The 12,056-nt window shown below is 49.4% G+C and overlaps 1 protein-coding gene and 1 long non-coding RNA gene across 2 annotated transcripts in view; one reads left to right on the forward strand and one right to left on the reverse strand.

Annotated features, from left to right (window-relative positions):
- Positions 1-12,056, reverse strand: part of LOC118007710 — a 621,984-nt gene that overhangs the window by 344,283 nt on the left and 265,645 nt on the right. The window lies entirely within an intron of this gene.
- The window catches only part of PTCHD1 (patched domain containing 1), a 51,947-nt gene continuing 46,082 nt past the window's right edge, over positions 6,192-12,056 (forward strand). Inside the window, exons 1-2 of the mRNA XM_035000746.1 lie at positions 6,192-6,265; positions 6,685-7,036. Of these exons, the coding sequence (XP_034856637.1) occupies positions 6,686-7,036 (351 nt within the window). The 5' untranslated portion in view covers positions 6,192-6,265; position 6,685. The remainder of the gene's footprint in view (positions 6,266-6,684; positions 7,037-12,056) is intronic.

Raw genomic sequence — 12,056 nt, forward strand, 5'->3', positions numbered from 1 at the left:
TTTAACTTAATGAAAAAACCCGAGCTGCACTTAGTTTGATATCAAGAAAGTGGCATTACTCAGGATGCCCCAAGACTTTAAGATGATCCCAAGGGAAGAGAGAAGGGGTCCTCTAGCAGCTCAGCCAAGTGATCAAAGGGCTATAAAAAAAAACTGACACATAATATCATTAACATGTAGATATCTATAACATTAGATAACAAAGACACTCAAATCAGCAAGATGCTAATTGTAGACTAAAGGCATTCTAAAACTAGAGACTAACCAGATATCATTTATGCCTTTTTTGAGACCCACACCATTGTTGTGAGCTCTCCTCTGACATTTCCCTTACTCAGGTTCATATTTTAGTCTTTGGTAGATGTATCAATAACTCTATTAAACTAAAAATTCATTGAGAGCAGGGAATCCCTTGCTCTATTTCTCCTAGTTGTTGAATACAGTAGAAACTTACTGCTAATTGGAATAAAATTACCCAATCGAGTTAAATTAATCAATGTTGGTGTGCCAGTCAAAGAAAGCTTATTAGATATGTGAGCTAGGATTTTAAGAGAACCTTGAAGTATGGAAAGGTTTTGGAACGTGAAGAGAAGGTAAGGCCATGCTTTATGTTAGGAGAAAAAAATAAAGCACAGATTTGGACCTGGGTGAGCACCAGTGTGTGTGTTCCAAAATGTCTCTTCCTGAGAGGGAACTAAGCCGTAAGAGACTCTTAACGATAGAGAACAAACCGAGGGTTGCTGGAGGGGAGGTGGGTGGGGGATAGGCTAGATGGGTGATGGGTATTAAGGAGGGCACCTGTTGTGATGAGCACTGGGTGTTGTATGTAAGTCATGAGTCACTGAATTCTACTCCTGAAACCAATATTGCACTGTATTTTAACTATCTAAAATTTAAATAAATAAATAAATAGAAAGAAAGAAGGAAGGAAAGAGAGAGAAAGAAAGAAATTTTTTAAATCCCATTTACAAAAAACAAAAACAAAACAAAAACCCAAAAATGTCTCTCCCTGAATCAGTGCATGAAATAGCCCTCTCTCTTAGCCCTGAGTCCTATGTTTATTCAGGAAAATGATTCTGCATGACTTTTTTCCGTATGTCATGATAGATCACTTTTTTAAAAGACTCATGATGATACTGACTGAGTTGGCAGAATACCCTGAAAAACACAGATATCCAATTAGCACACTTTCCTTTAGGATGACAGAAACACCCAACACTTAAAAAATATGAGTGTTACTGAGATTGGAATAGTATAAAGAAGTGATAAGCACACTATCCTAAGTGCTACCCTAAATTGTAGCTGCCCAAATATCCTTTGCATGATCCTGCTATGCATAGTGACTTCATGGTTGACATCGAACTGTTTAGATTTAACATATATGCATAAAAATATTTTGTTGTCTCTCTGGCAGAAAATGGTGGTATGATTATTGAAAGCTAGTGAGTGACACGCTTGTTACACAAGAGTAGACCCCTGTTTCTAACCTTATCAAACCAAATACGCTTTTCTTTTGAGTCCACACTCCCTCCACACCATGATTAATCCCTCTGGCATCCCTGAGAAGACTGAGCCAAGAGACTTAATCCAAATGTAACAGATGATAGGAATCCCCTCCCAAGTGAGAATACTTCATTAATTTTATCAACAAATTTAATTCCCATGAAGTAATGCCCTTGTCCCTTCCAATTTAACAATAATTAGAAAGTCATCTGTAAGGAGCAGTCTACTTAAAAAGTAGTGATGGATATTTGACCCTAATAGAGATGTAGTCACAGATTTATGTAAAGGATGTTCATCTCAGTGTTATTTATAACAGTAAAAAATTATTTATTTGTTTGTTTTTAGAGGGGCGGAGGGGCAGATAGAAAGAGAGAATCTTAGGCAGGTTCCTTGTCCAGCACACAGCCCAGATGTGGGGCTAGACCTCACAACCCTGAGATCATAACCTGAGCCAAAATCAGGAGTCAGATGCTTAACCAACTGAGCTACCAGGCGCCCCAACAGTAAAAATTAAAAAAAAAAACAAACATAAATGCCCAAAAATAGAATATAAGTTAAATAAATCCAGTTTTAGCCATTTGATGGAATCCTATGCAGCCATTAAAATGTTTTATAGCAATATTAATCAACATGAGAAAAAGCTTACGATCTATTTAACCGGAAAAAAAAAATGTTTACCAAACAGAATCTTTACTATGGCTTTCAATTTCAGAAAAAGTGTATAAACATTTCATATACATTGCCTAAGCCCTCCTGCCAAAGACCACCAGGAACACACCAGTAGTTGAATGAGCTGGGTTTATTTTTTGTTGCAGTGAAGGAGAACATGCACCATGGGGAACTGAGGGGCATCTCAATAAGAAGGGTTTGTGTTTGTGTTAAGTAATTTGGGGGAAAGTTTAAGGCAGCGGGGCTTGCTATAGATCGGGTGCCGTCAGGAAGTAGGGGTAGTTTTATGATTGGGTGTTTTAACAAATCTTTATCTAAGAGAGAAGACTAGACCGAAGCTAAAGCTGGAATTTGTTTAAAAATAAAAAACACAATAATCACTCCTATTAGCCAGGATAGGGACTTGTTTGGTCATTTTTGGGATTTGGACAACGCTCACGCTTCTTCATCTGTGTTCGGACATGATTATGGAGTGGTCCTAATTTTGTCTGGATCCATCACAGTTACCGAATGACCTTATCTGACATTAGTGTTTTGGAGAATAGTTTTTATTCACAAGGAGAACACGGAAGCTTAGTTGTGAGTACCAGGGCAGCTCCCAGCAATACCAAGTCCCAAATGATAATACCTGGCCAGCTCCTGGATGGCAGGGGCTGATTTTCTTTTCCACACACACATATTCAAGAAAGACTAGAGTTATGACGGATAATCATTAACTAGGTGTTTGTGATATTCCAGGCACTGTTTTAAGTGCCTTACATCTTTTAACCAATTTACTCCCCATTTTCCAGAACAGGAAAGTATGGCATAAGGAGGTGAAGTTACTCACCCAACTTATCATAGTAAGTAGTGGAGCATGGATTCAACTTAGTGGCTATGGAACCAGCAGCCCAAACCTCTGCATTATATTGTCTATGTGTGCAATGAATTATCACCGGTGGCTACCTTTGAAAGGCAGTGCGAATAACAGGGCTACGGAGTCGTTCTGTTTCCTTCTTTTTCTAGTTCTTATTTTCTAAATTTTCTACAATTAAAATTTATCAATTTTTAATCAGAAAAAGGAATAATTTACAAATGTACTGATGGAAGCTCTATTCCCAAGGTCATTGTCCCAAATGCAAACCCAGGTCTTTGGTTGGTGGTAACCATCCCCTGAACATCTGAATCAAGAGAAGAAAAATCACATCGGGAGGAGGCGACACCCCCCCCCCCCCACGCTCTTGCTCCAACTCAATTTAGGTAATACTAACGGAATTTCCCGCAATACAAAGTGGCAGCAAGATCCACTCTGAGGCCATTCAGTGTCTCTGAATTAAAGGAGGCAGGGTGGAAGCTGCCCCACATATACATCGAGACGATTAGGAATAGAGTTGGAAGGACTAGAAGCAAAATGCCTGGGTCTCAAATGAAAGGCCTTTCCGTGTAGGAGGACAACAGTCCCACCCGGGCCAGCTGACCAACGCTGGGTTTCTCCAGCTCTCAGATTCAGCCCAGGCGCTGAGAAAGGGGATGCCTACTCTTCAGCCTGCGTGAGGGCTCACATTAAGAGGCCGGACATTCTCGGGTCGCGAGGGAACCAAGGTTAGGAGGGAACCATTTCGAGGGACAAAGACTTCAGAATGAAAAGAGCTTCGCCAAAATGTTAAAGGCTCCCAAGGAGACCTGTCGGTTGGTTTGCCTTCTCTTACTTTTGTCGCTGCGCTGGCGTCAGGGCATACGAAACATCTCTGTTCGCTCCGCGCGCAAAGACCGACTTTAGTTAGGCCTCCTGAGAGGTGCCCACCCACCAGCTGCCGCCAGCTCAGCGGCAAAGAACTGGGCTCACAGTATTTCCCACTGCCGCCGCACACACCCCCCCCGCCCTTTCCGCCTTTCCTTCTGCCCCGGCTGAGAGCCACGCAGGGCATCCACCCTGCCATTTAGCACCTCGGCTGCACAGTGGTGGGTGGTTTCCCAAAGCGTGTGCCCTCGCAGCCACTTGCGCTTGCCTCGCCAGTTGCAGGGGCACAAGTCAAAGAGGCTTTTCCCTCCGCGATCATCGTGAATCAGCAAAGCGCTGCAGAGCAGCGGCGTCTCCTCGAGCAGATATTACGGTGCTGGGGGAAGGGCACAAGTGGAGTGTTGCAGGGGAATTTCTAGCCCCTCCCAACGTGGCCCTCCCGGGGACGACGATACTGGGGTGGGGGTGGGGGAGGTGTTGGCTGGTAGCTGCTGTTTGAACCTAGGCGCCCGGGGGGAGCCTTTGGAAACAGAGATCGGTGTGAGGGAATAGCAAGGGTGAGCCGGGAAAGTGGACTAGAATGGATGGGTAGAAGGACCTAGGGAGCAGGCAGAGCAGAGCGGGTGCGCCCCCGGGGTGGGCAGCGCAGCAGTTGCAGGTGCTGCTGAGGGAATGTGGGAAGGAGGGTCTGGTGTGGGGGAAGGGAAGAGAGAAACCAAAAAAGGAGGATTTCCCAGCCAAGGACTTCCTGTTTCTAACGTGCAAGTTCCCAAGTTCAGTTTGAGAAGTGAAGGGCCGTTTGGCATTGGGGAGTCTGGAATGGGAACGTTAGGGGAATACCTCCCTGAATCGCGTTCTCCCACCCATTTCTCTCTCCCTCTCCTCTTGTCCTCTCCTCCTCCTCCCCTCAGTCCTCCTCCTCTTCCTCTCCCTATTCCGTCTTCCTTCAGCTTCAGTATGCTTGTCCATGCTCTGTAGTGCGGACTACACTCCAGGGACCGCGCCTCCAGTCGCCACCGCCTCTCCTTTGACCCTGGGCACTGGGAGGCCAAGCGGGAGCGACAGGAGGCATGGAACGGAAAAACCGAGCACTCGGAGCGCAAAACCTTGCGACCCCTCACCGCGCACCAGTCCCCACCCCCTTAGCCGGACCGAGCGCCTCAGTGGCCCAGACTCCGAGATCTGGCTCGGTTTGAGTTGCAGTGGATGGACCCCGGGGCTTAGAGCGCACAACGAAACGCGCTAAATTGTACCTGTGCGTGGCCGTTCCCGCCGCCGCCGCAGGTCTATCCCGGGCCGGAAGCCGGCGCCCGCCTTCTCGGGAAATTCTCTGGAGGGGGAGTGCGAGGGGAACCACAGTGGCTGCCTGGTAGCTCAAGGCTGGCGCGCACACGCACACGCCCAACTTTGCCGAGACGTCGGCGCCCCCCGGGCTCCCCCGCGCCCCCTGCGGCTCGGCAGGCTCGAAGACCAGTATCTCTCCAGGTCTGAGATAAGGTGTCCCCCACTCCCACACTTGCGTCTTTGAGAATGAGAGGGCGGGTGTTGGAGAGAAGGGGAGTAACGCTACGGATTCCCGGTTCACAAACACTCTACGCCCGCCCGCAGGGGCGCCGGCTCCAGCCCCGCCGCACCAGGTCCCCCAGACCCGCCTGTGACGACAGAGGGAGGAGGAGGCAAGGCGGAGAGCCGGGAGTCCGGGAGCTCTACCGACTGACCATCAGTACCAGCACTTTTGCTACTGGGGGACGGGGTGGGCGCGCAGATTGAGGGGCGCGCAGCAGAACTGCCCAACCCCAATACACTCTGGAGCGACCCTAAATAAGGGCGAGAAGAAAGATTCTCCACAGACGCCTTTTGGGTGGACGTGCCCCAGACGCACACTCGGACCCCGTGGTCCCGCGGCAGCTGCAGTGTTGGGGATAATTTAAATGGCTCTTACTTGAGAGGAGGCGTGATTTCCACGTTCGAGCGTCTTCGCTCCCCACCCCCTCTCCGCACCAGCCAGTGCGCGCCACCACCTGAGCCTGGCGAGAGCCCGGGCGCACGCAGTCTTCAGCCTCCTCCTTTCCGCCTCTGGGGGTACTTGGCTCTGAGCGGGTCCACCCGACGCCCCCAGGGAGAACTCTTTACTTTTTGTTTGGAAAATAGGGGCCATTTCTTTATTCATCTCTGGGTCTCCCCGGAGGAGGACAGGGGAGGGGACGGCGTTCGAGGCGGGCCGGGCCGGGGGAGGGGAGCGCGGGGAGGGGAGGGGACTGGGTGTAGCCTGGAATTCTCCGTCCTCGTGTTCCTAGGCTGGCGCGCAGAGTCTCCCCGAGATAGCGCCGCCGCCGCTCCCCGCGCCACCCCGTCGTTGGCCTTGGGGGTCGGGTGAGTGGGGTCATGACGCGCCGCGGGGGCTGCTCCGGGCCCCTCCCGCGCTGAGCCGGGACGCGGCCCCGCCGCGCGGAGCCCCTCGGGCTGGGAGGCGGCGGGGGGTGGGGAGGGCGCACGGGGTAGGGCGGGGTGGGGGCGGCGCGGAGGCCGCCAGGCTGGGGGGCTCTCTGGGCCGGCGCGGCCGCGGGCAGGAGGGCGTGTCTCCGGCCCGAGGGGACCCTCCCGAGGCGCGGCGCGGGACTCCCCGATGGTGGTGCCGCGGCTCCGGGAGAGCTCCGGGTCTCGCCTCCGCCGCCGCCGCCGCCGCCGCCGTCGCCGCCGCGGGCGCCACCACCGCCGCCGCCGCCGCCGCCGCCGCCCGAGCCCGCGCCGAGCGTGCGCCTCGCCCTCCTCCCGCGCCCGCTCTGCTCTAGGATGCTGCGGCAGGTTCTGCACAGGGGCTTGAGGACGTGTTTCTCCCGGCTCGGCCACTTCATTGCCAGTCACCCGGTCTTCTTCGCCTCGGCGCCCGTGCTCATCTCCATCCTGCTCGGCGCCAGCTTCAGCCGCTACCAGGTCGAGGAGAGCGTGGAGCACCTGCTGGCGCCCCAGCACAGCCTCGCCAAGATCGAGCGCAACCTCGTCAACAGCCTCTTCCCGGTCAACCGCTCCAAGCACCGACTCTACTCGGACCTGCAGACCCCCGGGCGCTACGGTCGGGTCATCGTCACCTCCTTCCAGAAAGCCAACATGCTGGACCAGCATCACACCGACCTGATCTTAAAGGTGAGAGGGGGGCTGGCGCGGGCAGCCTCCGCCGGCGCCGCTGCCGCGGCTGGGCTGGCTCTGCGCGGGGGTCCGGGCTGAGAGCGCCGCCTCTCCCATCCCAGGCGGCTGCCGCAGGGGCTCCCCGGCACCGCGCGCGCCTCGGAGGCCGCCCGGAGCCTCCTAGCCTCCTGGGCGGGGAGCGTCCGGGTCCGGGCCCGGCCCTGCCCTCGCCGCTGTCGCCGCCACCCCGGCAGCTGCTGCAACAGTTGGGGCGGCGGCAGCCACGGTGCTGTGGTCCGTGCGCTTGTTTTGGTCGCAGTGGTCTTGGGGGTGGGGAGGCTTGGGGGTAACTGGGCCAAGAAGGAGCAGAACAAGAGAAGACATTGTAGAAAGTCCTGGTACTTGAAAACAAAATATTACGCTTGGGAGGGGGGAAGGATTTAGAGACCCCTCTTCCCTGTCCCCATTCTTTACCCCCTTCCTCTGACCTTTGGAGTGATTTCAGAAAGGCTGCTCGGAGGGGCTGGGGCCGTGAGGGGGCAAAGGAATGTGAGGCGGGATGGTGAGAAAAATGTCTCCTAACCCCCCAGAAAGAAGTGTGGTCCCTGGCGAGGACGCGGGGCTGCCCTGCTGCCCTCTTCCCAGAGCGAGGTGGCCATCTCTGTCTTTCAGGGTAGGAAATGGTGTCTGTCGTTCGCAGTTATTTTGTCTTGCACAGGTAGCTCCCCTCTTCCGAAATGCAAAAACTTCTTTGGGAAAACAGGGATTCGACTAATCCACTTTTGTTTGGGTGCATTTGGGCGTGAGGGTGAGGGGCAGAGCCAGAAAGGTGAGGACAGAAGCCCGGCTGTGTGGCCCTAAGAAGAGCACAGGAAACCAAGCAGCTGGTTAGAGGGGGACGCTCGTGGAAACAGGTTGTGCCGTCAGCCGAGGTGGAAATTTGATGTGGAAAGTGAGGTTAATGGTGATAACTTTCAGGAAGTTCCTAAGAAAAGCAGAGGAGCGAGGACTAGAGATGGAAAAGTGGAGACCTTCAGAGAGAAAAGCAAAATTAGGTGAAAATGTTCCATCCAAGTCCCTGGTGGGAATTGTGGGGCTTGTTTACTTGAGGTGCCCCTCTGCGGAGGGCAGGGTACAACCAGTCCCAGCTGGAGCCCTGGGGCAGAGGCATAAAAGGGGCTGGTTTTGTGAGGGTCTCCGGTCCAGATCTGGGATTAGAGGTCGGTTAGATTTCTAGTCCACTTATGCCACGGGGGGTCAGCCAGTGAACCTGGGGAACTCTCTCCTCTTTCCCTTTACAGGTAACCCTCTATATATCCCTGGAGACCAGCTAATTTTCCTATGTTATTTCCTCCCTCTCTCTGTTGATGTGTTACCTATGGGCAATTAGTAATGAGGGGAACCTGACTAGGGACTCAGTGGAATTAGGACCTTCCCACGTTGAGTGGCTTGTGATATTTTAAAAGGCACACACATCATCACAGAACCTTAGTAACAGTGGTCTGGAAATATTGCTTTTCTCATGATTATGCTTCCAACATCGAAGTGAGGGGTTTTTTTTGTTGTTTTTGTGTGTGTGTGTCAATACTCCAGTGAACATATTCTGACACACAGAAAAATACGGCCCCAAATTTCCCCCAAGAAAACACATAGTAGTTTCATCACAGGCTTAAGGAAACTATAATTTAGCCAGTCCTGACAGCTGGAAAGCTGCCCCACGTTTTGATAGATGATCTACTAAATGATGTTTCTCTTTGTATTTTTTTTTCCAAGGTGATGTTTCTACTGGCTTCCCCCCCCCCCCCAACAAACCATCACGCCACTGTGACGGGCACTCACCAGTTACATTCACTCTCAAGGTTAATGAGACATCAACAGGCACATCAGATCTCTTTTCAACAGGATTGTTTCTCTCCTATTTGATTTTGATCTGTTCAGGACACAAAACCGTATTATCAGAGAAAGTTGGGACTGGAGAGAAAGGGAGGCTGTCTTTGCCTCCATGGCTAAAGGGCAACTTTAAAGGACAGCTGTCTTGTCAGTAAATTGTTTTCAGATTCAAGATGGTTTTTCATGTGCTAGGTATCTGGGGAAAATCAAAACCAAGTCAAATAGTGGTCAGAAGCCATTTCAAGCTGATGGCTCTCTGGTCAAATGAATTCATATAATTTATAAAAACTCAGACCTAGGAAACTGAGGGAATTGCCTCCATTTTTTTCTTTCTACATCTAACTCTTATATCCGGACAGTTCTGAGCTGGGGGACAGAAAAATGGACCTCCAGTAGTCATGGTAATGTGAAGTAGGGAAACGAGCACTTATCATAATTTGTCTTTCTTCCCATGAGATGAAGATGTGTCCTTTACAAAAGGTGTCAGGAGTCAAAGAGTCACTGTTTCTGCCCGTACTAGTGTTGTTCTGGTACTTTGCTGCTGGAACCAAGGATAGCCCTGACAGCGAACATTGCACACAGCACCATCCAGCTCCTGCCTATTTGATGGCATCACATTTGAAACGAAGTGGACAAAACATAAGCAGGGTTTTATGAAGGCTTTCTCAGGCCCCGTTACGAAACCAGAGGAAGAACCTTGCAGGGCTGTGTCATTACTCCTCATGGTGCTCTGCGGTTGTACCCATTTTACGAAGGAGATCCTTCTTGGGATATTAGTCCAGTTATTTTCTGAGCAAAAATAGACTGGGAAGGGATGACAACAAAAAATACAAACCCAGGTTGATTTTTTTAAAATACAATTGAGAGTAACACCAAGAAAAAAAATCTACACTGGTCTCATTCGGAGAAGCTTTCTCAAATTTGTGCAGGTGACATGGTTGCCATACTCAGAGTGTACAGTGTAGATTTCCACCACAAACTGAGAGGGGTGACTGTCCCTAGCAATGGTTTCCTCTGAGGTCTGCAGGGCAAAGAGGTAATTTGGGGTGAAGGGGGTGGGACCTGATGGTGCTGATAAAGGATCAACCATTAATTTCTGGACATCTTTAAAAGTCTTCGTTTCACTAGAAGATTAAATTTAACTCATTATTATATTTTAACAGAAAATCCATGATGTTCATCTTGGAGCAAATTTCAGAGTAGCCCCTCATGAGCTTTTATAAATCTGTTTCTTCTTGATCACCGAAAATGAAGTGTAAGGAGGTCTTGTTGGTAATTGATCTGGGCTGTGACCAAGACACTACCTGATTTATCCCAGAATCATCCATGTAGAATGAAGAACCAGTTTAGCCCAGTCCTTACAAGAATGATATCACCTTTATACCACACACAGTACATTTAAACACAGCAAACGCCTCAGGGTAAAAGTGCTGTGATCCCATTTTACAGAGGAGAAATCTGCTCCTTACAAATTCACTGACTTGTCCATGGCAAGAAGACGAGGACAGAAACAGGACAGGACGGGACAGGGTTTTGACCTCCAGTCCAGTACTCTTCACTCTAATTTACTGCCTCCCATACGATAAACTACTCAAATGACTTAAAATGTACATTTTTTAAATCCAAATGAAGTATATTTGACTAAAGTCTCATTCTCGTCTCACAGTGTTGTCTTGACAGTGGTAACTGGATGGTGAGGACATTTTCTTGACTGATTCTGTCTGGTGTCTGTGAAAATCCCCAGAGAGAAACTCTAAATGCCCAAAGTAAAGCATAAGATGTGTGGAATTAGCAATACACAAAGATAGAAAGATAAAATGTTTTACTGGAAAAATCTCTGGATGATTGGGTGAAGCTATTTCCTACTTGAGCAGTGTTCACTGTCCACGTGGAGTCAACCCCGGTGCCTCACACAGTCGCTGGCACATTCTAAACCCTCACTAAGCCCTCACTAACTACTTGTCACATGGATCTGCCCTAGTTTATTCAGACATTTATGTGACGGGTAAAGAAAACTCCATAGAAACTACCTTGAAATGTATTTTCAAAATGACATGTTTTCATTTTTGCAGTTTCTAGGCTTCTCTTTTTCCATGATACCGTTCTTCCTTCCTTGATAACCTCTGTAGTCCTATTAAAACATATTTCAGTTTTCAAATTGTGTAGGGGCATTTCCTTTGTACAACTTCTTCTTCTTCTTTGAAGGAACCCCCTAGGATATTTTATTCCAAACCAATGGGAAGACATATCCTCACTATGCAGACATTCTTCCACTTAGGGGGAATCTCATTTTGTTCAAATAAATACTGACTTTCAATTTTTTTTTAAAAAAAAACTTTTTATGCTTAAATACGTTAAATAGAACTAAGTTGCAAAACAAGAGTAGCAGCGTTTAACTTGGAGTTCATTAATTCAGGCTTTCCAAGAAGGGCAGCCGAACTGCTGGCTCAGGGTCATGAAGACCTCGTAGCTGGATCCAGATGCCAGTTGTTTCCAAATACTGTCCCAGCACTTGTAGCCACTGCAGGAAGAGCCATCGTTCCTCTCTCTGCAGTCTAAGGGTGGGCCAATTCCAGCCGACTTTTGAGCTCAGAAGGTGTGTTTGTATTTTTAAAATATTGTAACAAAACAAAAACAAAGAATATGAGGCAGAGATGGCATGTGGCTCTCAAAGCCTAAAACTATTTATTCTTTGGTCCTTTACGTCAAGAAGTTCCTGTACTGTCTTCCAAACCCCTTTACTGGAGCAATTTCTGGAAGTGAGCACTGTTAAGTCACGTGGAAGGCAGCGGTTCTCCCCGAGGGGTGGTTTTGCCCCCAAGGGGACACTTGGCGACGGCTGGACACATTTTTCCCTGTCAGTACTCGGGGACGGCTGCTGGCATCTGGTGGGTGGAGGTCATGGATGCTGTTAAACATCCTGCAGGCACAGGACAGCGCCCCATAGCAGAGAATTATCTGGCCCCAAACCCTGCTTCAGGGGGTTCCTTTGTGTTTCTCTGGCTTTGTTAGGGCATTTTTTTTTCCAGCTGCACTGATTACGTAAAATGAAAAAATACCAAAGAGAAGTTCACATCTTACAGAACTTTGGCTGGAGACAAATACTATGACCTCTTGAGATGTTTTTGAGGGCAGTTGGGCAGAGATC

Source organism: Mirounga leonina, unplaced genomic scaffold (genome assembly GCF_011800145.1).
Source record: "Mirounga leonina isolate KUSES-001 unplaced genomic scaffold, KU_Mleo_1.0 Mir_101595, whole genome shotgun sequence".
NCBI lineage: Eukaryota > Metazoa > Chordata > Mammalia > Carnivora > Phocidae > Mirounga > Mirounga leonina.